The sequence below is a fragment of the Bos grunniens genome, chromosome 26 (genome assembly GCF_055505025.1).
Source record: "Bos grunniens cultivar Pamir isolate PY7600 chromosome 26, Bosgru_T2T1.0, whole genome shotgun sequence".
Classification (NCBI taxonomy): domain Eukaryota; kingdom Metazoa; phylum Chordata; class Mammalia; order Artiodactyla; family Bovidae; genus Bos; species Bos grunniens.
This window is the reverse complement of record NC_141190.1, coordinates 21,781,095-21,807,806: the sequence shown is the minus strand read 5'-3', so window position 1 is coordinate 21,807,806 and position 26,712 is coordinate 21,781,095. Positions and strand designations below refer to the sequence as shown.

At 50.2% G+C, this 26,712-nt stretch overlaps 1 protein-coding gene across 33 annotated transcripts in view; it reads right to left on the bottom strand.

Annotated features, from left to right (window-relative positions):
• PAX2 (paired box 2) overlaps positions 1-26,712 on the bottom strand; it is a 90,520-nt gene that overhangs the window by 30,991 nt on the left and 32,817 nt on the right. For 20 of the 33 annotated variants that reach the window (XM_086378175.1, XM_086378168.1, XM_086378174.1 and 17 more), the window contains 2 exons: positions 16,141-16,226; positions 14,520-14,639 (listed from right to left, as the gene is read on the bottom strand). In XM_086378175.1, coding sequence (XP_086234301.1) covers positions 14,520-14,639; positions 16,141-16,226 — 206 coding nt within the window. Of the gene's footprint in view, positions 1-8,962; positions 9,032-14,519; positions 14,640-16,140; positions 16,227-26,712 lie in introns of all 33 variants that reach the window. The other 13 variants (XM_086378166.1, XM_086378167.1, XM_086378171.1 and 10 more) reach the window with 1 other exon arrangement.

Sequence of the window (26,712 nt, the reverse complement as noted above, 5' to 3'; positions counted from 1 at the left end):
ACACACAGGAGACAAAAAGACTGTAAAGAATATGCCAAAATTCTAACAGTTGTTATCTCTTGGTGATGCGATTATGGGTAATTTCTTTTAAAAACGACTGTATCTTCTGAATATTTTTACAATGAGCATATATCACACTTAGTATCAGACCAGTTATTTTTTTCTTCTTATAAAGGACAGGAGGGAGGAGGGGACCATAACCAGGGATAGATATGAGAGTAGCAGGAGCCTGTCAGGAAGACAAAAGCTCAGAACAGTTGAAACAACAAAAGAGCCTTGGCAACCACGTTTGGAGAAAGAACAGAAAGGAAGGCAGGCGTAGGCTCAGTGCTCGGAAAGGAGGTAACACTGAGAGAAATGAAGGAGAAGGCAGAGCTTCTTAACCCCTGGCTTGACTTTGTCTTCTCCATCAAAGAAGACTCCTCAAAATGAGACCGGCAGGAGATGCCCAGGCAGGCGGGAGCCAGGTGCGTAACTCTTCACCATTTCAACTGAGTTACCTCTCCCAGGCTCAAAGAACTCAAATATCAGGACCTCAGGTGGGGCAGGGTGGTGGGGTGAGGTAGACAGGATCCTAAATTTTTTGTTGATAATCCTTGAGCAGTCACAATGAAAGGGCAAAGCAGTGACAAGATCAATGCCATAGCGAAAAAGGGGGACAGGTAAGCTTATGCAAACAACACTCTAATATATTTACTATTAGGGTCTGGAAATCTTTAGAAGAAATTATCATGCAGGGGCTTCCCAGGTGGCACTAGTGGTAAAGAACCTGCCTACCAATGCAGGAGACGTAAGAGTCATGGGTCCAATCCCTGGGTTGGGAAGATCCCCTGGAGGAGGGCACGGCAACCCACTCCCAGTATTCTTGCCTGGAGAATCCCATGGACAGAGGAGCCTGGTGGGCTATGGTCCATAGGGTCTCAAGAAGTCAGACATGACTGAAGCGACTTAGCACAGCACACACTGCATATCGTGAGTTAATTTGTGGGCATTAGAAAAAAGGGATACCATGGAGGCTGCATGCACTCACCAAGAGTAGGTTGTAGCAACCTAACTAGTTATCATTATTTAGGTCAAATGCCAGCCCCACCAAGACTTCCTCCATTGCCCTGGTGAGAAGCAACTGACCCCCTCTTTCTTGACATATATCATTAGCACTTTATACTTTGATCATAGATCTATCACAATCTGCTTGTATAACGGTATGCACTATCTATTTATCTATCTCCCTACTAGACTAGAAGGTTTTTGAGGTCAAGGACAGCGTCCTTCCTGTTTACCTTTGTTAAGTCACTTCTGTTATGCTTTATCCATAGCAGACATTCAATCTGCTCATCAACTTATATTGGATTCTTTTAACTGATTGAGAAAACACTGCAGATATGGCAAATGTTAACATTTCACAGAAAATCTTTCTAAACTTTATGAACAAGATGAAGAACAGCGAAATGGGTGACGGTTGTTGGGCTCAATAGTTCCTAAAACAGCCAGGAGGGACAGCTCTACTGGTGTGCCTTGTGGCTCTCCTTTATTTTAAAGGAAAATAACTCTTTAAAAAAAGCTACTTGGATGATGACATAGAAGACATCCTTAAGATCTTATTCGGGTGAAATTAAGAGCCCAAACCAACAAGATAAAATTCAACAGGGATAAATGGAATGCCCTGTGTTTAGGGTTTTAAAAAATCAATTACACAAGTGCAGAATGGGGTAGACTTGGCTTGATAGCAATTGATGTGAAAAAGATCTCGAGGTTTTCGTTGACCACGAACTCAATATGAGCTTCAGTCTGACACGGCTGCTAAAAAATCGAATGTAATCTTAGGCTACATTATGGATGTAGACTCTCCAGATGGACAATGGCAAGGATTCTACTGTACTTGGCTTTGGCTAGATTGTCTCTAGAGTTCAGTGGTCATTTAACAGGGACTTTAACGGTCAAGAATGAATTCAGAGATGGTAACCAGGATGGTGAAGGACCTCCCTTAAGTGCAGGGACCACACCATGTGAGAAACTGAAATCCACCCAGGGCTCAGCCCAGTGTTTTTTCAGATGCTCATTAAACCAGATGGAATGAATGGAAGGGAGGGAGGAGGGGGAGAGAGGACTGTCGCATCTTGGCCTCCATTCTGTGTGGTAAGTGTTCTTATCTGTTTTAAAGATGAGGAAACAGATGCAGAGAGATTATGTAATCAGCCAGAGCAAGTAAGGAGCAGAGATGAAGCCCACATCCAGACATCGAGATCCCAAGTCCCATGTTCTCCCCTTACCACCACACTGACTCAGTACAAAGGCTGTGTCGCTACCAGTGACAACTGTCCATCTGGGTCCTGTGTCCAGGCAGGGGCCGTGACCTGTCAGGAAGAACTGCTGCTGCGGAGAGTTTTATGTGCATGGCAGATAAGACCAGATGACCTTTAGGAATCTGACTCCTCCTTGTCACCACTCTCAGCCCAGCCACTGGCCTCCCTCCATGGGGGAGACAGCCCTAGGGACAGCCTCTCCATATTTCAGCCATTTCCAGCTTCAAGTTTCATTTCCTGCCGGCTCTTCTAGCCACTTGCCTGGATTCCTACTGAACGCTCAGCCACGTGGCTCAGCATTGAATTAACAGCTTATCGTCTGATCTAGGCAAGCCTTGCCTCTCCAAAGACTGTGAGTGCTGTGAGGTACACATCTTGGTTATTTGCCTCTCTTATACATCCCAACACAGTGGGAACTTCCGCCCACAGAGAGTCCCAAAGAGGTCAGTGAAAGCTTTCTCAGTATCCCACAGGCTCTCAGTTCTCTGAAACTGTTTGTGGGAAATATGCCTGTGGACAGAGGGATGGACTGAATGATCATTTAGGGAGAAGGGGGATATATGGAGGAGACCTAGAACCCCAGAGAATGATATTGGTACAGTTACTTTCCCTGTTTTGGATAAGTTAGCCTCCAGTTTGCAGAAAAGAAGTGCACAGGCTCCCGCTGCCAACACACTGCCAGCATGGTGTGTGTGACCTCCGATGGAGAAGCAGGAGGGTGAGCAGGGACAGGTGGGGGAAGGGGAGCAAACAGGTAGTGGGAGAGAGAACAGCTGCAGAGAGGAAGAGGAGGGGTGAGTTTTGGGTGGATTTGGGTGAATTCCCCACAGTGATCAACTTTCCTGGCCAAGAGTATGCGCTGTGCCTTCCTGTTGGCCGTGGGCAGAGGCTGGGGCTCTGGGCTCACTGGCCGCTGGCGGGGAAGGAGGGCTGGCTGGGGTTCTGTTTGGGTGGGACCTGAGGCCTCCTTTGGTCCTGTTTGGGCTCTCAGGAGGGCTGGGGCCTTCTGCCTGGGGCCGGGCTCCAGCTGTGGCCAGAATCAGTTAGAAACCTCTCTGGAGCCAGAAGGGAAGGGGGCTTTGTTAGCTCAAAGGACACAAGCAAGGCGAAAAATTACATACCAGGCCGCTCTAAGTATGCTTGTTTAGAGAAACTGCTTGCATTTATGAAGTCTTTGGTGCGGAAAGCAGGGTTGCAAATGACTGCATCAGAGCGACAGTAAAGGCCATTAATTTCCTGTTATGTTTTCCTGTGTTGGGGGCTTTATTAATTTAATTTTACACTGTCGAACAACAACGAGAGCTGACACTGCCACACCGCCAGGACTGGGGTTTTCTTTTTGTGTGTGGAGCAAGGCTTTGCCTGACATGCAAATCAACGCTATTACCGGAACCAATAAAGATGTGTGGAAGCAAGAGGGAAGGGATGAGGATGCGAAGGGAGGGAGAAAGGGAGAAAAGAGGAGAGAAAGGGCAAAAGCCATCCCTGGGCAGTTTCTGCCTCGCTCCATGCCTCAGGTCTCCTGGCTTCCCAGAGCATCCTCCTCAATCAGCGATTTCTAGCCACTCTTCCCCTCCTCCTTGACTTCCTGCCTTCAGGTGACTCCATCTCTGCTGTCTTTCTCTGTCCCAGCTCCTGGAAGAACGTGAGTAGGGACATGGGGCTCCCAGGAAGAGGTGTGTGTGTTGGAGGGGGGTAGGCTTCTCCCCTTGCCCATTCTCAGCCCAGGCATGTCAAGGAAGCACAGGGACAAGAGACTGGAGGTTGTCCTCTGTCCCCTCCACCTCCCCCCAGCCAGAGCTAAGGCCTCTGCTATATAGTTCCCTTTCCAGTCATTTTTCTTCACACTCCCCTTTCCTCTAAAGCTAAGGATTCTGGCCTGCTTACATATTATTAGTGAACACACACATGAACCCATGTGCTTGTGCACATGATGAAGAGTCTAGAAAGTGACTCCAGCTTGCTTGTCAGTCCCTCTGAGCACTCCCATAGCCTACCTGGTCAACCATTTATTTCCTTTGAATTCCCAGAAAAAGATACTGTCTCTGATTGTTTCTCCTTAAGAGATTCTTAAGTTTCTCCTTCAGAGCTGTCTTCAGTAGCCGCGAGGTATTACATTGGTCTAGACCAAGTTGCCAAAGAAAAATGGATCGCCAGTATCAGAAATACAGGCAGGTTCCTGGGAGACCACTTTTTGGTCCCTTTTCTTTCCAGGACCTCAAGATCACCCACACTGCCCTTCTCCCAGAGCTGCTTCCATAAGCTGGTTGCTCCAGTGGTCCACACTGCACAAGTGATGGAGATGGGGGTGGGGAAGTAAGAGGGCAGGGAAGCACCCGGGGACCCTCCTACCAAACACTTATCCGCATCCCTCATTGCAGGCTCTGCCGTCTGCTGGGGCTGAGAGGGATCTGTGAGAGCCAGAGAGAGAGGGGGAGAAAGAGAGTCCGTGCATCTTGCCCTCTGTCACTGGCTTGCTCGCACTCCTGCCTGCACTTTCTGCTTTGGGAGCTGTCTGGCAGGCTTGGAGAGGCTGTTGGACAGATTCCAACTCTCCCCAGGAGGAAAGCATAAACTTCATAAACTGCATTTACTTTAATGCAGGTTCCTGGGGCTGCTTTCCTCCAGCTTTTCTTTCCTCCCCTTGTCTGCTCTGTCTCGATCACATTTTATCTCTGCCCCTGTGTGCACCCGGACCACACACACACACACACACACACACACACACACACACATAATGTGGCTAGTGCTCCTGAAAAAGCTGAAGTCGGGGCAGGAGGAAGACAGGCATGCATGTTGTAAAAGCTCTGTCTGAAGGAGAAAGCCTCAGCCTAGCCCCAGAGAGACCCTGTGAGATGCCCACACGCCTGTCTCCAGTGGAAATGAGCACAAAGGGTGCTTTGAGGCAAGCAGGCGGGCACCCCAGGGGAGGGAGGGATGCTGGCATTTTGCTGGGACGGCCAAACGAGGAGCCACCTGAAGGCTGGGCCACGGGCTCCGAGGCCGGGAGGGAGAGAAGGCGATGCCTCCACACAGGTTGAGGTCTGTGAGGCCTCCCTTGTCTGGGGCTGTCAAGGTCAGCAGGTTTGGGTTCACCGAAGGGTCAGGATGGTTTGAATTACTGGCTCTGCGGCAACTCTGCTCTGAGGCTCGTGATCGGTCTCTCAGCCCTCCCCCAACCCTCCTGGAAGAATGGGGAGGGTCCCAGAGACCCCTACTGGCCACCAGCGCCCTGAGGAAGGCAAGTGATGGTGGGTGGAGGCTGGGGGGAGGCTTCCCTGGGCCCCAGCGCCCCTCTGGAGCAGACACTCATGGTTGGGAGTTTACTGGGACCCATTCCTCTAGCAGGCGGCAGGGCTGGGTCTCCCAGGCTGCCTTTTCCCTGACCCTTTTTCTGAGGGATCCTCTAGGACCCTGCCTTCACATCTGCCCGTGGGCCTGCAGAGGAGATGGTGCCTGGAGGAGGCGAGCCTTCCAGCAGAAGGGCCTGAGGAGCAGCCTCAGGGCCCAGCTCTTCCCTCCATGGCCCCGCCTGAGGGAGAAGGGCAGAGCTGAGGCAGCGGAATTCTTGCTTGGTGCCCTTGCCCATGGGGGAAGGAGGACAATGCCTACCTGCAGGGCTTGAAGGGAGTTACCAAGTGAAGACATTCTGACAAGGTGGGTGTGCATACACAGATGTGGTCACAGAGACCCGAGGTCTCTGCCCAGTGCCCTACTGTGCTCCTGCCACCCCAGTTTCCAGTGGTGGAGGGTCGCACACAGCCCCTTCAATGCGAGTCTGTGCATTCTTTCATGGGGAGTGGGGTCGACCTATCCATTCTGACTTTTTTGACACTTTACCAAAAAAAAAAAAAATACATGCTTTTGTGCTAAACCTTAACATACTTCCTCAAACAACCAAATGTAACTCTTCATCCACAGCAGCATGAACTGGCTGGGAAACTAAGGTGGTTAATGACTCAGCTGCATACGCTGGTATAATTGCAGGTATTTATGTACAAATTCACGCACCTACGTCAGCTACACACAGTCATGGCTAAACCCTGGTTCCTCCCTACTGAAAAAGGTACGTTCAGGTGTACACAGGGCCCAAGGCAAAGGTCTTAATAAAACCTTTAAACCTACCTCTGTATAATGACCTGGTTGGCGTTCAACAGGCTCGTAGCCAACATTACCCTGAGAGTTTAGCTAAAATATGCGATCCAACTATGATAGAAAAATTCCCCGCTTAGGTATGAACGGTCTAATTTCCCAGGTTACTAGGAAGATATATTCATAACAATGAATGTGTGTTCAGAAGTGGATTTTTCAGGGGCGTCTGTGTCTTAGTGAATGCTGACCTTTGAACCTTAGTTCGCTCTTGGGCTGGATAGACAGCAGCCAGGTTTTGAATATTTGTTGGAAAATGAACATAGGCTGAGCTTTGTTCACGCAAGGTAAGGTCAGGTACCTGTCTGGATGGATGATTCCCTCTATGGAGATCTGGTTTCTGAACTTTCAGAGGACCTGGCTCCTGGGGGGTCAGAGTCTGTGACCTGTGCTAGGTAGCAGGCAGTGTGTGTGAAATCCTATCATTCCAGCAATGATCCACAGAAGCACTTTCCTTACAGAAACTCAAGCTCTGCATGACTTCCCTCTGTCAATCTGTCTTCCTGCAGTGCCTGGTCGGGGCCTGGAGGACAGGAAAAGCCAAAAAGGCTCTGCCATGCCCAGCCCATGATGTAAGCTCACTGCAGAGGTGTGAGAGCCCAGAACTTCTGGGTCCATGCTCCCCGGTGGGTCTTCTCTAAGAAGGAGCTGGATGGCTGGGTTTGGCTGTGATTTTAAGGGTTTGGTGGCAGAAAGACATAATTGCGCCCAAGTACCGAGTTTAGGTTAAGGAATCAGTGCAACCTCCTTTTGTTTACCCAACATAGTGCAACCTCACCTTGCCTTCTGGGCCCTCCTAGATCTGCGGACTCAGCAAAACATCCCTAAGATCTTTTCATGAAGGGAGCACTCAGATCCCTCTCTGCTTTCACCAGCCCCCAGCCTCTGAACCAAAAGGTCAGAGAGAACCAGCCCTGTGGGCCCCAAAGAATTGGCTCCTGCCTCTGCCTCTAAATGTCCACCCGTGCAAACCTGCCACGGAGAACTCACCTGCTGACCCCCTCAACAGGACTGCAGGTCCAGGCCATGGACACCCAAAGAACCAGAGCCTGGCAGCTGGCCAGGGGCAGTCTCTCCTCTCTCCTGGGGTCCTCCTCGCCTGCCTTTTCTGACACCAGCACTCCTCCCACTGTCCCTCCAGAAAGACAGCAGGGAAGGGAGCCGGGTGACCAGGGCATGCCTGGTTTACATTAATGAGATACACCGAGGGTAATCCAGCCATGGAGGCAGCCTACAAAAGGAGGTGATCGCGGGCGGCCAGGAGCGGAGCGGCTCAGGTAATTGGTTTATCTATCTGGAAGCAGGGGGAGCAATCTCAGCACAGACAGACTAGCAGTAAAGTCTCTTCCTTAAGGCTATTTCCTTTGTCTTTTCAATTGCTTGCACATCCATGTGAGAGAGGGAGAGAGTGTTAAAGAGAGAGGGAGAGGGAGAAATGTTAATTTGTGAATTAATGGCTTTTCTCAGCGGAATTGTAAATTCAAATGTCACCTCACACAGTGACACCACGGCTGGTCTGCTGAAGAAGCAATGATAAGATCCCCCACCTCCCTCGGTGCCCCTCCCTCCCCAAAGATAGCTGCGGAGTGGAACATGCTACTTTTAATTTGCAATAACAACACAACAGAGGTATGCAGTAATGACTGCCTTCTCCCCTCCTCCTGGCTTCCTGCACCCCCCCAGTCCAGTTGGCTCCCCACTTCCTCCCTCCCACCCCTGTGCTCTTCTGAAACAACACCTCACCTCACCCTGGCTCACCCCCCCCACCCCACCCCACCCAGGCCCTGATCACATGGGGGGGGGTGTGCCTTTGGAATTGACGATGCTGCAACCCTCTCTTCTCCTTCAATAATCAGGGAATTAATGACCCTGAAGTTAAAGTGAGGCTGATACCGAGGCCCTGCCCAGCGTTGGGAAAAAGCCTTCATTGTTTTCAAGCAGGAGGCGGGCAGCAGAGAGGGAGATTCATGGATGGAGATTGAATATGCAATTTTCTTTCACCTTGCCAAGAGCTGCCCCTGGGCTGTGCCTGGCCTAAATTTTTCCTTTTACCATCTCTGCCTTATCCGGCCCTCCCACCTCCCTTCCATTCTTTCCAGAAAATTACCTTCAAAATTGATTTCCACTTTTACAAACAAATATAATGGGAACACAGGAAAAAACTTGGGCCGTGATGAATTAGGGCTGTCAGGTGCTTCCAGGTCTCCTTTGCTTTTGTTTTACTACCCGATCTGCTCTTTGTTTTTCCAAGGGCTGGAAAAAGTGCCCCCATCCACTGAGGGCCTGACCCTCCAGGCCACCAGGGCCTCAGCCCCCCAATCCAGCAGGGCCCAAGGCGGAAGTGAGCCAGGCCCTGAGACTCCGTTAGCCTTTGGTTTCCAGTGGAAGCCTGGGCCACCTCCTCCTAGTCTGCTCTCTGACCCTTAGGAACCCACTCACTAAAGAGTCTCTAACCGCCTCCCCAGCTCTTTCCCCTGGCCCCCTCACCAGGTTCCCTCTGGCCCCCATACCTCTTAAAGTCCAGACCAGATGCAAACCTCCACCTCCTCTAATGTGGGCAGGATCAGTGTATACCTCGACTAGAGCAAATAAGAGACAGACAGACACTGAGAGATCACGAAAGGTAGGCAGGTCAAAGACCAGAGGTAAATCCAGAGACTAGGAGACCAGGCTCCTCTGTGAGGGTCCCCAGCCTCAGTCTCCCTTGTGGTGGGGCCCAGGCCCCGCTGGAGGCAGGACCAGGACAGACCATCCTTTTGCCAACAGGGTAATGCTGACATGGGCCTTTGGGCAAAACTCTACATGCACATCTGTGTCTCAAGACCAGGCAGCCTGAGCACACCCAGGCCTGGCTCAGGACTCTCCCCATCCCCTGGCGCTGGTGTCAGGGACACAATTGTGCACCTGCTCACATTTGATCATCTCTCTGCCTGTATGCACTACCCAGAAAACTGTGTGCCTGCCCAATGCATGGCATTCCATGTCCCTTTCACCCAAAGGTATCAGAAAGGTAGAAAACACACAATACCCACATCTGCATAAACCATGTGAGAAAGCACCTATGTGCACAAATCAAACACACATTTCCCAAGGTAAATAAATAAACGTGTGTGTGGGGGCAGAAATACACAGCAATGGAGGGAGGGAGGGAAGACTCCGTGTTGGGGAAGAGGAGGTCCTGGGTTTATTTACACACATCTGAAACACCTTTGGAGGCTAATAAGAGATGACACGTGGCCCAAGCGGATGGCCACAGAGCAAATGTGAAAACAGAGATGGACAGAGCTCCTCCCGGTTACACAGGGAGGCTGGCATCTTTCCTTGGCTGCCCTGGTCCCATCCAGGTTGGTTTATCCAGCATCAGCTTCCCTAGGCTGCTCTGTTTAAAAGGAACCGTACCAAGATGAGGGTGCTGGCACCCACAAAGTTTCCTTTTGACACAACTTCATTTCCCCTTGAAACATAAACCTACCGATTTTTCCTTCCTCCCCAGACACACAGTGAGCCATCTTCAAAGATGGAGTTGGCTCAGCCCATGTCCGTGATCTCATGTAGTCCTCTCCATGGTCCCCGTGAAGTCAGTGCTGTCACTACCTCCATTTTACAGAGGAGAGGACTGAGCTGATGAAGGCCAAGAGGCTTGCCCTAGGCACTACGATGCAAACCCAGCTGCGCCTCCCTCCAGAGCCCTTCCCCACTAAGTCACACTGCCCAGCCCAGCCCAGGCAGGGATTGCCTGCTGGCCTCTCTACCGAATCCTCCTTCTACACGGGGCCCTTTGCAGCCTTCACTTGCTTGACGCCTGGGATCCTAGATGGGGCAGGAGCTGCTCCTTCCTACAGCATAATCCCTTCATCTGCTCAAAGTCAAACCCCAGCAACACACAAGGGACTTCAAGGAGGGAAACTAAGGAAATCACTTCTCACAGTGACGGCTTCAGCCAAAGCAGAAGGGAGCTATTAAAGGCAGTGACAGGGCTTGGCTGCTTGCAGCCATGCAACCTGCTCTGCCTGCAAACGTACAACTGCACTGCCTTGGCACCACTCAACCGCACAATTCATTGTGTACCTAATTAATGGAAGGCAGAGTCATGGCCCCCTGCAATCCCATGCATCAAAGGATGATACCGACACACCTCCCCTTGCACAGATCTAAAGACTCACACCATACGACTTCATTTGGATTTTTGGACAAGTGATGTAATGGTTCTGGGCTTCACCACCACTGATGGACGGCAATGCTTTAAACCATGGCCAAAAGCAACTGGGTGAAGGCAAAGGACTTTGGTCCTGGAAAAATACAAGAGTCCCTGTTCTGCAGTCACATCAGCCAGCTCATGCAATGTTCGGTATGTTCTACCATACCCACTCATAGTTAGAGCCAAGAAGAGGGACAGATTTCAAGAGGGTACTGAATGGGAATCTACTTTCTCAAACTGATGGATGGCCTGTCTGCCAGGTGCTTTATGACATAACTTCCCCATCTATTCCTGGTCTGTCTACCTGTCTCATTCCAGGATCTTCTGGACTCTTGGGGGGAAGGGGGAGGGTCAAAGCTTCTTGACTAGCACCTTTCTCAAAGGAAAAGTCTGGAGATTTTTCCATCCTTCCAAAGGCCAGGGCATGAGAGGGCGTCTCAAGCAGGCTCACAGTCACTGTTGGTTTCCTTTTTCCCCAGAGTCACAGCTGATCGGTCCTTTACTAATGTCCCCACAGATCTGATTGCTGCAGATACTAATAACGCTGTCCATATTCTGAGTGCCAACGCCAATAATGCTCTGGGTATTATCACTGTGAACACCAATAACTACTGCTGAGATTGTGTCCAGTAATGCCAGCACATGCCGCAGCGATTGTCCTCGCTAATGCCCACCACCGTGACATTGTTAAAGCTAAAGAATAGGCCGCACACTGTACCCATAGGCAGGAGCAGGAGTGGCTTCCTTGAGGACAGAGACGCTCACAGCTGGCCCCTGGGCTATGACACTGCCAGGGAGATGCCCCCCATGTGTGGGGCCAAAATCAAGCTGGCCTGGCAGGGGCACAGGGCCCTCCAGTAGGAGACCTGTCCCTCCACTCCCGCAAGGTCTAGTGCCTTGATGAGCACCCTTGTTCCCATCCCAGCCCCCCTCAGGTCCCTGGGCCAGCTCTCTCTTTCGCCTGCAGTGCCGGCGGTCCGGGAGCTGAAGGACACACCTGGGTGTCTCTGTGGCCCATGCCCGAGGCTGCCTCCTGCGCCCGGCCTGCCAGCCGCTGTGCTACCTTGGCCTGACTGCAGAGTTGGGCTACATCATCTTGACACTTAATTATCTCCCCTGTTCTTAATCATCTGAGCTGCTCCCTAATGCAAACTGGGCCTGGCTGCTTGGAGGTGCCCGGAGTTGGGGGAGGGGGTGGCTGTGGAGGGTCTGCCTTTCCTGTCCTCTCCCTTCCCACCTGGCCCGATGGATCAAGTGCGTGGATCATGTGTGGTGTGGGGTGTGTGTGTGTGTTGTGGCACAGGGTGGTCAGGGAGAACTGGCTTTCCTCATAGGTTCTGGCCTCCATGAGGGAAAGGACAGCTCCATCTGGCCTGGCATTGGTCAGAAGGAAGGGTGAGTCAAGGCAAAAGAACCACCCCACTTCCCCAAAAGAGAAGCAGGGTCTCTGATCCTTCTTGCCACTGAGCTAGGCCTTGGGGTACGTATTTATGCAATAAGAGTAAATTTAGAGACTGCCATTACCTCTCACCTAGAATTCAACTGCTTTCTGAGGTGTCTCCCTGCTGCCATCGCTACCACCACGCTGGACCCAGCCCTGCTCTTGTGCCCTTCCTGATCAGACACTTTTGGTGGCTTCTCATGTCTGCAGGCAAAAGTCCCGTCTTGGCCTGCTCTCCCATACCCCTAACCCCTCCACTTAGCCCTACCTCCACAACTTCCCCTCAGGCCCTTTCATCCGAGCCAAAGCACCCCTGTTTTCTCCGCACAGTACCTTCTGGCCACCAGACTCAGTCTGTCCCACAGAATTTCAACTACCATTGTCTTTGAACTGTGCCGCTCATCCATCCCTTAAGCCCCTCCTCAGAGGGCAGCCCTTCCTGGGGGCTCACTCCTTCCTCTGTCTGAGTTCCCACAGCCTGCAGCCCAGACCTCCATCACAACACAGATATCCAGATACCTGAGGGGCCTTTCTGCTCTCTGGGCTCATGTGTTTTATATGCCCCACTAGACTATAAGCTCCTTAAGGACCAGAATCATATCTTGTTCTGCTCTGGGAACCTAGAGCACCAAGCCTTTCTTATGAGTGATGCCCAGAAAAGGTTCACTGAATTGAACTGACTTGAAACAATGAATGTGATCAATTGCTCAGAGAGGAGAGCACTCTGTTCTGCCCACCTGCAGTGGCCACAGCCTCAGGCTAGTGCTTCTCTATCTCCAGCCTCCTTCCTTGACCTACAGGAGTCCAGGAAGCAGTGGACATGCTTGACCCCAACTTCAGACCAGTGGGGAGGAGTCCAAAGGGGGTCCTGTGGCCTCGCCCAACCCCCTGGTTGTCTCACAAGTGCTAAGCGTTTAAAGGAGAAATCCTCAGGGTCTGAGGCAGAATCTTCCAGATTACTCAGGGTGCTGGGGAGCTTGGTGAAGGCCTGAGTATGGGGAAGCCCCAGGGAGAACTGAGACGCAGGCCCTTTCACACAGCCGCCCCCTGCCCATCAGTGGCTATTGCCAAAACAACCACAATGAAATTTAGTGAGTGGCAAAGGCCGTGGCAGCCAAATGTGTTTGGATATTTTGGAAGAAGGAGAAATAGAGCCAGACAAGCTGTTTTCCTGTGAAACGAGGCCATTAGGGCTTCTGGAAGGAGGCCAGACCCGGGTCATCACTGTCTTGCCAGACCCAGGCCTCTCCTACACACTGTCCCTTTCTGCTGGAGTCCGGGGCTCTCACACTCTCTTTTCCCTCAGCCTGGGCCTAGGGATTCTCAGCTTTGTCTCTTTTCTCTGTTCCTTACCCTCTAGAGCTGTCCCAATCAAGGGCTTGTCTGTGCTTGGAATGACTGCAAGATTTACTGTCCAAATAGGACATTTTTGAGAGAAAAAGGAGATGCTGACTGGCCAAGATGCAGAGACAAAGGCATAAATTGAGACTGTCTGGATGAATGCGATATATGGTCCCCCACCTATGTTCATATTTAGAGGGTTCTATTTCATGGGAGATACCCTTAAAAGTTCATCCTCTCTAGATCAGGAAGTTACTGCTTCCCCAGCAGGGACGGTAAGATCAGGGCAGGAAGCAGGCTCCAGACACTGGGGTCTCCCTTTGTCTGGGCCTGCCAGCCCTGCGCCCTGGCCTCATGCATCAAAAGAGAACCAGATGGTCACCAAGGGACCCTTACTATCACAACATTTGAAAAACACCTTCTCCCAAGCTCATCGCCACCACTCTCTCCTCTGATTTTCTTTCCCTGCTTCTCCTCCTCTTCATCCCTCTCACTCTATAACTCCCTGCCCAACAGCTAGCTGCCCCCAAGGAATTACAGGGAATGAGGGGAAGGGCCAGAGAGGAGCCTGGAGGGTGTCTTCTCCCATGGCAAAGAGCAGAGAGGGCCCATGCCCAGCTCCCTTAGTGGTTTGAATGGGCACAGGGTCAATGTGTTACCGAGAAAGCGCAGTAGGGTCAGCTGCACGTGACATAACTCCCTCATTTCCTGATGGGTTGAGATCTGGGGAGGACAAGTCAGTTTAGCTTTTCATCCCCAGGTCAGAAACCAGCTGTCCCCTAACCTCCAAAACCTTCTCATGGTCCATGGTTCCTGCTTTTCCTCCTGGCATCCCACAGGGATGTTTGGGGTGAATCCCGGCGGAAGGTGAAGCAGTTGGGGCTGCTGAGCAGATGGTGAAGCTGATGGCCCCACCAGCAGCCTGCCTCCCTCTCTCCAGGAGCCAGCAGGGTAGTGGAGGGACCTGGGCTTTGCTACTAAAAGTGATCTCACAGCAAAGCAGCTGCGAAGCTGGGCCGAAACCGGAGCTCTGAATCCAAGGACAAAGCATGCACAGGGGAAGCCAAGCCTCTTCCCTCCTCCCTACCTTCATCACGTTTCCTCTTCTCGCCATTGGAGCGAGGGATTCCCAGGATCCCATTGATGGAGTAGGATCCCACTGGATCATTGGAGGCGCTGGAAACAGGAGGGGAGGCCGTACTGGGAACTGGATGGGAGGAAGGAGGAAATGCCATCAGGATAGTGGTTGTGATCGCAGGCCAAAGCCCCAAGTCTGGGGGCAGAGAGAGGCAGAGGGAATGAGCGGGGATGGGGAGCCCATAGTCTCCTTTCTCTGAGATTTAAGGGGGAACGAGTTGCTGCATACAATTCAGGCTCTTCAGTGCTGTCCACCCTGGGCTTAGTGGGGACCAGTCAACCCAGGCCTTCTCTGCAGACCTGGAGATTTCATTCACTCACTATAGGTTGAACCCACTCTTGAGGATGGATGGAAACAGCAAAGCGGACTCAACCTAGAAAGTGGTTCAGGGGTCCTGAGAGCACAGCCGCTTCTTGCACAGCTCATCCCCAGATCCCTGGGGCTGGGCAAATCCATTTAAACAAGTCCCAGCCCATTGTTTCTAGTCTCCTAGGCAGAGTCTTTCCCAGTCCTGATTTAGAGTCTGCGGCTTTCTAAGATCTCTCTGATTCTCTTAGAGACACATGAATGGGCCTGATACTCCCCAGGGGTATGAAGCTCTTCACTCCGACCTGTTGCTTCTGGTCTTGAAATCACCTGAGAAGCTCCTAATTTCCCCTTCAGGGCACAGAGTAGTGAACACATTCACTCGGCTGTGATCAACTCAGGTACAGCTCGATCCAACCCTCCCCCTCAGCACACGCTGCAACCCAGGCCTAGCAAACAGGGCTCCTGCCAACTCCCGGAGGGCTGGGACCAGCCCTTTTCACTTTCTGCTGGTCCAGAGAGAGGGGACAGCTGCCAAGAGGGACAGCAGGAGAAATTTAACCACATCCCAGTCCCTCAAGATCTCACCTATGGCTTCGGCAGCACTGAGCGCCCTTGGGTCAAAGGGAAGACAGTGCGTGGGAGGGAGGGAGGGGGTGCTGGCAGGTGTTCTGGTGGGACTGGTCGTGTCTCTGCAAGGCTGTGAGCGAGGGTCAATAAATGAGGGGGCTGGAGAGGGCAGAAGGTATGGCAGATGAGAGAGAGAGACAAAGACATCAAGCGAGATGAACTGAGAGGAGCGAGACCATGAGGAGGGAGGGGTACAGACAGAGGAAGAGGTCCAGGGCCACCTGGACAGAGAGGAGAGGAGAGGGAAAGGCAGAAGGGGGAGAAAGAGGAGAGAAGACAGAGGGGGAGAGAAGAGAGGAGGAGAATCTTAAAAATTAACAAAACAAAAATGGAATAAGCAAGTAGACATGAAAGAGAGAAGGACAGAGAACAAGAGATGGAGCAGGAGGAGGATGGGAAGGAGAAGGAAAGCTAGAGAAAAGGGAGGGAGAGAGACAGACACACAGACTGATAAAGGCAAGGAGATGCGGGCAGGAGGCAGAGCGCGGTCCTCGTGAGCTGGTCTCTCAGGCAGATCCTGCACCTCTAGAGAGCGCAGGCCTTGGGCCTCAGACAGTGTGCATTCCCCAGGGCTGGAGCTGCACTGCCCACCTCTCAGGGGGCCCAGCATTCCCCCTTCCCTAAGTCCTCTTACCAATGGTGTGGCCAGGGGCAGTCACTCCAGTTCCGGCTCCATCCGGCGTTGGGTGGAAAGGCTGCTGAACTTTGGTCCGGATGATCCTGCAACAGCATCACCAACAGCATCACACGTCACATGCCCTCTGATGCCCTGGCCAGCTCCAGCCAAGCCGTATGGAGGTGGCTCCCCCAAGCTCCCTAGCTCCCTCCTCCCTCAGCTGCTCTCTGCACCCCCGCCCTTCCTGACTGCTGCAAGGCAGGAGCTTGCCCTCCTGTTGGCTCTGCGGATCCAGGTTCAGCGCATCCCTGGGCCAAGGCAGTCTGCATTCTATCCTGCAGTGCATTGATCAAATTGCCGTTTGATGTCTGGTAGCAAGGATCAGGGTAGTGGAGCGAGCAGACCACAGCCTCCTTCCCTTTTCTGGGAGTTGCCCTGGTGACTCGCTGTCCACCCTTCCCTTCTGGAGATCATTTTGGAGCTGGCTTTCCTATTGGGACTGTATCACAGTCCTCCAGGATCAGGGAGGGGGTGACATCTCCCCATTTCCTGAGCTAAAGACAGAGTCAGGGAAGGGCTGGGTCACAGTAACCCTTTCGTCTCCAGGGTTCCAACACAGCACACAGTCCCTGTCAGGCCCTGAGCAACTCCTTGAACCATTCAGTGCTTTCACTCCCCACAAAGTCCTGTTGCTGCCCAGCTCGCTGGCACACTGGCCTCCTTCCCAGAGGCGTTACTTGAATCTCAGCTTCTTTACCTGATTGGGTGAAGAGACTGGTGCCTTCCCCATGCACTCCAGGTGAGGGTGGGGGTGAGGGCTCCAGATCCAACATTGCAGGGCTGAGGCCTGTCAGTGATCCAAGGGCCCAGGGCTCAGGGACGCAAAAGACCAACCCTAGGGCCAGCATCGAGGAACATTTCCCTCCACCCACTGGTCCATCAGGTGCCCTTGGAAGCCACTTTTCTGAAGGCAAGTCCCCCTCCCTGCAGAGAGGTGTGTGAGCCAAGTTCATCTCAACTGGCCAGGTGAGTCACAAGCTGTGCATGGACTGGAACACTCGCAGGTGGCCAAGATAAGGTCTCTGCCTCCCAGGACTGGTAATAAAATTGGGTAGGGAGGTCACACCCTGAGAAACCTAAGTCACCCTGAGGGAGGGAACAGGCAGTAAGTACCAGGAAGATGCAGGAGAGGAGTCACCTGCTGTGCCTGGGGCAGAGGAAGGGGAATGGGAAAAAAGACACTGAGGAGGTGGAATCTGGAATTTGATGTAGAGCCTCCAAGCAGTGTAAGGCTGAATACACACACACACACACACACACACACACACAGACGAGCCAAAGGCACAGAGGATAGTGGAAAAGTCACTGGGCTACATGTCTAAAATCTTGATTCTGCCATTAATTGGCCGCATAGCCTTGGCCTCATCATTTTCCTTCCAGGCCTCAGTTTCTTCAGTTATAAGGTAAAGAGGATAGATGACAGGCTCTCTAAGGTCTCTTTCCCCAGTGAAAAATAGCACGCTTTTAATGTGAACAAAGAAGTGGGAAAGAGGACGTTATAAGCAGATGCTGGAGGAGGGGGAAAGAAAAGCCAGGAAGGGAGCAGGGGGTGAGGCGGTAATGCCTATCCAGGAACGCTGGAGGGATGTAAGGGACTAAGAGGAAATGAGGCTGAAAAGTTGGAAGTAATGATGACAGCAGTGATTTTTCTATTTATTGAGTGTCTACTATGTGCCTTTATTACTGTACTTATAAAATTTTTAATTCTCATAACAATCTTCAAAGCAATACTATTATCCTCATTTTGCAGACTTAAAGTCAAAACTCAAAGAGGTTAAGGGGCTTTCTGAAGATTACACTGTCAGCTTGTCAGTGGAGATTGTCAAAGAGGGGCGTGTTGGTTGGGATGAGAGGCCTAAGGAGGAGTCCCTGGAGGACATCTCCTAGCAGAGGCTAAAGTGGAGGGCTAAGGGCAGGGGTGGAATTCAGTCTAAAATGTGTACTTCTCATTACGTTGTTAGACCTCCAGGTTACATTGTTAGGAACCAGGTTTACAGGGTCTTAAGCCATGAGTGATTTCTAAACGAAAGGAGACAGGTACAAACCGATGCAGGTAAAGCAACAGTCAGGCACAAGGCCATAAGGGGCTGGTCTCAGAAAAGAGAAGGAAAGGAGGGGGAAAAGGGAATTCCCTGGTGGTCCAGTGGTTAGGACTCGGTGCTTCCACTGCTGAGGGCCCAGGTTCAATCCCTGGTCGAGGAACTAAGATCCCACAAGCCACTCAGGGTGCCCCCCCACCAAAAAAAAGAGAAAGAAGGAAGAATTTGCAAGACACAGTAAAGGCAGAATGGCCAGGATTTGGCAACTAACTGGAGTCAACCATGACTCCACTAGTCTGCGGCTCTGAAACCACAGTGGTGCGTAACTGGAAGGCTGGTGGTTTGTCCAGCTCTCAGGAAGAGGAACGCAACATGGTGACTGGCTGGTCCTTGACATGCCTCACTTGAGGAGGCAGGTGAGTGCCCAGGTGGAAGATTGTTCACTACCCAGAACAGCAGACACAGATTTAGGAGACTGTCAAAGAAGGGCATGTTGGTTGGGATGAGAGGCCTAAGGAGGAGTCCCTGGAGGACATCTCCTAACAGAGGCTAAGGAAAAGAACCTGACCTTGCACAGCACTCAGAATTGGTCATACAGGAAATGGCAGAACCAGGATCACGTAGTGTTAACCAAGTCAACAGAGAAGAACACTTCCAGAAGGAGAACATAACCCACAGCCTCCATGATGACACCATCCATGGTGACATAAAGTTTGAAGGGAACTGGAAATAAGAAGAGGCACAGATTTGGGGATTTTGGGTGACCACTAATGACGTTGTGAGAGTGGTCTCAATAAAGCAACTGAGTTATGATCCAGCAATCCCACTGCTGGGCATACACACTGAGGAAACCAGAAGGGAAAGAGACACGTGTACCCCAATGTTCATCGCAGCACTGTTTATAATAGCCAGGACATGGAAACAACCTAGATGTCCATCAGCAGATGAATGGATAAGAAAGCTGTGGTACATATACACAATGGAATATTACTCAGCCATTAAAAAGAATACATTTGAATCAGTTCTAATGAGGTGGATGAAACTGGAGCCTATTATACAGAGTGAAGTAAGCCAGAAGGAAAAACATAAATACAGTATACTAACGCATATATATGGAATTTAGGAAGATGGTAACAATAACCCGGTGTACGAGACAGCAAAAGAGACACTGATGTATAGAACAGTCTTATGGACTCTGTGGGAGAGGGAGAGGGTGGGAAGATTTGGGAGAATGACATTGAAACATGTAAAATATCATGTAAGAAACGAGTTGCCAGTCCAGGTTCGATACACGATACTGGATGCTTGGGGCTAGTGCACTGGGACGACCCAGAGGGATGGTATGGGGAGGGAGGAGGGAGGAGGGTTCAGGATGGGGAACACATGTATACCTGTGGCGGATTCATTTTGATATTTGGCAAAACTAATACAATTATGTAAAGTTTAAAAATAAAATTAAAAAAAAATAAATAAATAAAGCAACTGAGGCAGAAGCCAGACAGGAAGAGATTTGGGAGTGGACAAGAGGAGAGGAAGGCAATGAAATAGATCATTGCTTCAGAAGTTTGTAGAAAAGGAGAGAGATGTGTGGAAGCTGAAGAAAGCAGGTGAGTGGAGGGAAGCCTGTTCAGGGCAGGAAGGGCCTGGACATGTCTGTAGGCCAAGGAGAAAGAACTGATGAAGAAGGAGAGGCTGAAGTTGCCAAAGAGAATGTGGGTGACCGCCAGACAAGGCAGAAGAAGGAGAGAACAGAATGGTGGGCACAGGGAGGAGGCAGCGAGAAATGGCATATGGTGATGTGGCCCAGAGTTTCTGGGTTTGGAGCATGATCATGATGGCAAAGACCTGACAGTTGCTAAGGGCAGTGTAGTCTGGTCTACAGGAGAAGTCTAGAGGCTGAGCAACTCAAAGCAGCTGCTCCTAATTCACTGCAGCAAAAAGTTTCTGGGGTCTCAGGGGGCTGGTAAGTGGCTCTGATTTGAGGGCTGATGAGCTGTGGACAGAGGGAGCCCCCAGACTGAGGCTGGGTGAGACAGACAACCGGGTGGCCTCATGCAGCTGCTGTCTTTGTTACCCAGAGCCTCTGACCCCTGGGGCGCTGGTGCAGATTTAGCTGAGGCAGCAAGTGATGGAAAATCACTACTTCCTGACAGCGGCTTGGTGGTGCACAGGAGAGGAGCTGGGCAGGATGCCTGCTGTGACTTACTAATGTCCATCCATGCCCCCCAGGCGGTGGACACTCACCAGTCCCCAAAGCTAGATCTCAGAATTTAAGGACCAGGACTGTGGAAACCTGATGGCCATCCATCACCCTCCTGCATCCCATACACAACCCAATGACTCATGGGAATATCCCTAAGGGTTAAATGGATACAGAGGTTGCTTTGGGTGACTGCCTGACACTATTTCCCCCTGTTTCTCCTTCTGTTCCTTCAATTCTTTTTCATTCTTGGCCCCATAAGACAGCCAAACACATCTGTAGCCCCCACAGCTCCAGGCAGAGTTGGCCTGGAAAGTCAAGTTCCCACACATGCATCCTTGGAGGAGACAGTCAGGAGTTCTGAGCACATTTACTGGGGGCCGGGAGGTGCCATTTCCTGCAGAAAGCCTGCCCTGCCGGGGTACCTGCTCTCCACTTCTCCTCCAGGCACACTTTCCTTGACAGGGATGTTCTTTCTCCCCCACCTTCCAGGGAACCTCCTGGAGTTCTCCTTGGCTCAGCACAGGACCTGCAAGTACTCAGCATCTCCACTCATGAGGCTGTGAGTAGAGCAAAGGGGAGTAGAGGGTGGGCTCCGGGCTCAGTCTGCCTGAGCCCAAGTCCCAGTTCTGTTACTTATTGTCTGTGGAATGAATCCCAGGTGTTTCTCATTCTCTCATCTGTAAAATAAGATGACACTATCTACCTCATAGGACTGCTGTGGGGGTTAAATAGGATAATTCCTGTACAATGATTAGTGTGATGCTTGGCTCAATAAATGCTAACTATAACTGTAACTACTACTACTATTATTCCTGTGGGTGACCCCCAGGCCAGGCTGCTCTCTATGGAGGGGCTAAACCAGGTGCAGGCGAGGAGGCCACTGAGGCCCATCTGCCCCAGCCTGGTCAACGCAGCTGCTTCCAGGACCCTGGGAGGCGCACTGAGAAGACAGGAAACAGGAGCAGCAGGTGTCAAGCCTGACCCGACAAGAGATGCGTCAGAGACTCTTGGGAAGACAGACTGGGGGCCCCGTCTGGCAGCGCTGGGAAGGGTCCATAGACAGTAGGAGCAGCAGTTCCCTCAGGACCCAAAGATGCCATGGGTTTGTGGTAGAGCTTTGGAGTAAAGGAGGACAAGGCAGGTGAAGTCCCTCCCTCTTTGGTTAAATTCCCAGGAGGTCTCCACCCCTGGCCATGCTGGAGATCCAAAGAGTCTCATGAGGGGGACTTCCCTGGTGGTCCAGTGATTAGGACTCTGCTTCCACTCCTGGGAGTACGGGTTCAATCCCTGGTCAGGGAACTAAGATCCTGCATACCCTGCAGTTATGGCCTAAATAAATAAACAAATTTAAAACCAAACCAAACCAAATTAAAAAAAAAAAACAAAACCAATCTCAACTGCTCTGTCAGTTAGCATGAAATCAGGTAATGAGGCTCCCATTAACAGTTTGTTAAACTCACGAAGAAAGAAAGACACTCTCGACTCTAAGAAAGCACTGGGGGGGATTCTTCACTCCTGTTCTGATTTTCTTCCTCCTCTTCCTCCTCCTTCCTCTGCATCTCATTCTCTCTCTCCCCTTCCTATCTCTGCCCCTTCTCTGTCTCCCTTCTCTATGTCTGTCCGTCTGTCTCTTGGCACCCTGAAGTCCCACTGTGGCTGTGTGAGCTTATTGATTCCTGGGAGCTGGGGGAAAGCGGGAGGCAGGGCTGGGGTGCAGGCTCGGGGATGGAAATGGAAGGCTATAAATTATTTGTGACAGGAAAGCAATAGTGGCAGAGTGCTGAGCACAAGTCCTGTGTCACTATTAGATTCCTTTTAGCCTGATGACACTGTAAAAAAGGTTAAGTGTCTGCTGGAATCGTACACCTGGGGGGCCGGGGCAGCCTGGGAGCAGAACAAGCCACTGAGAGCAGGTATATCAATTCTCCAGGCCAATAATATTCCTCTCATTGATCGCCACGCAAAGTTCAAAAATCTCATTACAGCCAGGCAGACCGGGAACTTTTTACAAATCAATAGAATGATATAATGTATGTATACTTAGTACAAATGTATCTATTCATCTATCCATCCATCCACGGTCCGCCTCAGGGTTTCCAAGTTAACCTACCCATCATATTATGTTATGTTATGTATGATATTATATTGCATTATATTATATGATAATAAATGGTGTGCAAAAACTCCCCCTGAGGTGGAGACAAGAAGAGGCCCTATTAGCATTGAGGTGACCTCAGACAGCTCACCTTGGAGGGAGTCAGGTGGCAGCATTTCCAGGGCTGGGCTGCTCAGGATTTCTGGGAGCAGTGCTTCCTTAGCAGAGACTCCAGTAATAAAAACCTATTGTTTACTGAGTATTTACTATGAGCTAAACCCAGGTAGCTCAGTGGTGAAGAACCTGCCTGCCAATGCAGGAGATGTGGGTTCAATCCCTGGGTCAGGAAGTTCCCCTGGATAAGGAAATGGTGACCCAATCCAGTATTCTTCCCTGGAAAATCCCATGGACAGAGAAAGCTAGAGGGCTACGGTCCATGCAGTCACAAAGAGTTGGACATGAATGAGCGACTAAACAAGAAAAAACAATGTTCTAAGTGCTTAAAACAAACAGTTCATTTAATCCTCACAACAACACATTTTGCATATAAGGCATATTATAACTTGCCTAAAGTTACCTATTTAAGAAACGGAAAATCTGGGGTTTTAATTCAGGCAGACTAACCCCAAGACCCCTACCCTTAACCGTGAAAACATACTGCCTCCAGGAAAGAGATACCCCAAAGCCCAGGATTCCATGGTTCTGTTCTCTTGTTCTATTGTGTTTTGAGAAACGAAGGATAAGGGACTCCCTGGGATTTAGCATTCCTTTCTATAAAATGGGAGTATAACGCCTGCTGGAACCAGCTGCTGACAGCATGATACACACACGGGACCTCCAAGCATGTCCCCACAAAAGCCTGCCCAGCTACCTAGAACAGACTGCTTTCTCCACTTTGGAAGTACTTCTTAGTAGAACCACAGGTTGGCCCAGGGCCTGGTCATATCGCTGATTTGCTGAAAGTGTCTTTGGAGCAACAAGTCAAGTATTAACATACATGTGTTGTGTACATATATAAACCGTGTACATATATAAACCAGTTTCAGTTGCCTACTTCTAGAGGTTTGCAGAAAATGTTTCACCTCTGGTATGGGGAAAGTCTTTCCTGATTGAGTAAATCAAAGGAACTCCAAGGTAAAGAATGTTTCAGACTAGCTGGCCCCACTGATTGTTAAGAAAATGATGGTGGGAGGGGCCTCTACCAGTGACTTTGAGCTGCCCGGGTATTACAGGCTGGATCATTCAAGAGCACAAAATATTTGCTTCAGCAAAGGCTATTTTGCACAACGAATGCAGGTAATTGATTTAACTCAGGCCTTTGAGAGCTGCCTTCAGTGGGCAGGAGTCCCTGGCTCTGCCCTGAGGCAAATTTGAGCTACAAAAACAGCTGGAGACTTTTCATGGCAGAACCTCAACTGAGATCTCATAGATTATTCAGGAAAATTTTGCCCTTCCCCAGAACAGTTCCTACGTCTCCCTACTCCTGAGAACTCTAAGAAACTGACATTCTCCACTCTGTACATCCCAGGAACTGAAGAACTGAAATTCATCCCCTCCTCCCCACAGGCACCAAAAGCAGACGGTAGCCACCCAGCCCTCCCCGTGGGTAGCCTGGAAGTCCTTCACATGAACTCTCTTTTCCTAGGCTCAGGCTCTACATTTGGTGCAGAGTTTAGAGTTGTTTGCCCACACCCGCTTGCATGCCCCTCAGGTTTCAGTTTGGACAACTGACCATATGGCAGGCAGGGTTCTGTGCATGAGAACAGCCCCTGATGAGTGGAACCTGAGGGCAGGCCCTTCCATTCTGGCTGCAGTACGGATATAATTAGAATACACAGGTTTCCCCTAAATGTGTTAAGAGTTTCTGCCTCTTTTGCTACTTCTCAGAGGTCATAACTGAGCTCCAAGAGATGACAGTCCTACCTAAATGCTTACAGAAAGTTGTCCCCAAACTACCATCCTTGAGCCACTGGCATTAGAATCCCCTGGGGTGCATGCTAACATGCACATCCCTGGAACCTCCTCCAGACCTTACCTTATGCATTTAGAATTGCTGATGGGATTGGGCTCAGAAATCTGTATTTAAGAAATTCTCTAGATTACTCTTAAACTCTCTGATATTTGAGAAACCTAGCTTAAGCCAAGGGGTAAGGAAACCATTCTCGAGAGAGCTGAGAGAACATCTTAGTGAGTTGAAGGTTTCTTACTCACATTCTAGCAATGCACGTCTCCCTCATCAGCTAATTCTGATTCCATCTGACACAGTAAACAAAACTCAAGAGGCTATCAGTTCCTCTGTGGAAACAAACAATAAGCCACAAATAAATATAATTTCAAAATAGTTTTTGGTACCTTCCCAGGCTGATGGGTTCCCAGTGGGTTGCTTAGATGCCAGGCATACTTTCTGCATCAGTTTAGCTTCCTAAGACTGGCACTGAGGATGATAATCCTTCTACCACGTGTCCCTGGGAGCCCAGGCCAGATACAATTTACCAGGCTAGATGGGCCATGGGGCTGGCCCAAGGGGGCAATAGTGACGGTTTATATGATGAATGGTAAGCATATGGATTGATTTAGCTTCAAGATATGCATAGGTTTAAAAATTAAGGGGCAATGTGATTAACTAACCATTTGGAAACCAGTCTGCAGTGCATGCCAAGCTCAGAGCGTGACCAGACTAGCTCCTCTCACCACCGGGCATGCCCTCATCTGTCAGGACTGCCCTGGGCTAGAGTTCGGGTCTACCAGCTGTCCACCGCACAGTCCAGCGGCTACAAGACTGCCTAATGTGATGGTGAAAGGGGTCCCTGTAGACTCGTTGCAGGGACAAGACATCCCTATCCATCCTTCCCAGCCTTCCATAGGCAAGCAGAAGGGAGCCTGGAGAGGAGAGGTCTTCAGCAGCAGCAGCCAAGGTGGGACCTGCTAGCTGCTGCCTGGTCTGCCTCTGGACCCTCCCACTGCTCACCTTCTTACTCCATATTCAAAAACAATCCATTGGTCTCTCTATGCCTGCTCCTGAAAGAATGTGATGTGGCTAAACTCAACTATTGCTTCCTATTACCTACAGGATAAATTTAAAATTCCTCAACCTGGCCTTCAGAATGTTTCCCAATCTGGCTCTGCTCTGGTTTTCCAACCTATTTCTCTCTGATCCCCTCTCCCATGTAGGGTCCAGCACAGAGCTGAAACCTGTTTTTTTGTTTACTCAATCCACAGTGAGTCCTCCTCTGGACTCTGAGCTCTGTAAGGTCACATGTGACGCCTATTTTTCTCACTATTGTATTTCCCGCACTTAGCAACAGTGCTTGGCATGGTATAAGTACTTAAAAACTACTTGTTGAATAGCAAGTGAATGTTATTACTATTAAAAATAACAATAACATAATCTTAAGGGACATAGTGAACTAATATATGTTCGCTATGTGCCAAGGCACTCTGCTGAGTAAATGGATTCTTTGTTTTTCACAACTCCTTATGAAGACTATTATCCTGTTCTGCAGAAATGGAAGCTGAGGCTCAGAGAGGTTGTGTAACTTGCCAAAGGTCACACAGCTGTTAAGTACCAGAGCCAGGATATTTGAACTTGGGAGCCTGACTCCAAAACCCATGTTGCTAAACACTAGGTAGAATAAGTCAGTCAGATCAAGAACAGGTGGTAAAATCTATGAGACACTGGGCCTGGATAGAAGAGTGCATATAAAAATAGTAAAAGCAATAAGTATCATTTATTTCATACTCATTATATGACAAGCATTATAACAAATGCATTTTCTTATCCAAATCCTAACTATAACTCTCTCAGATGGAGACGTTTTCTATTTTCCTAAGGAGACAACAGAGAGGCTAAGCACCTCGCCCAAGGTCATGTGCTTAACAGCACTGGAGCCAGACTTTGGGTCTGTGACTCCAATGTCTATAGGCCGAACCATATCACCTCTTCTGGACATTTTTGTTATTAATATTTCTTTTTATTAGCTGTTTGGGCATAAGCAAATTTTTTTCCTTCAGTCTTTTCAAATCCATGATCTGGACAGTTGTGCAAATGCATGTGTAGACAATAAACAGAGACTGAAGGTAGCTGTAACTCTAAACATACCTACCCTCTCCTGTGCACGTGCCACGGTTGTATTTGATAAGCATCCTGTCTGTGTTAGCCTCAATTTCAGGTTAAGTGGTTGTGGTTTCACTGT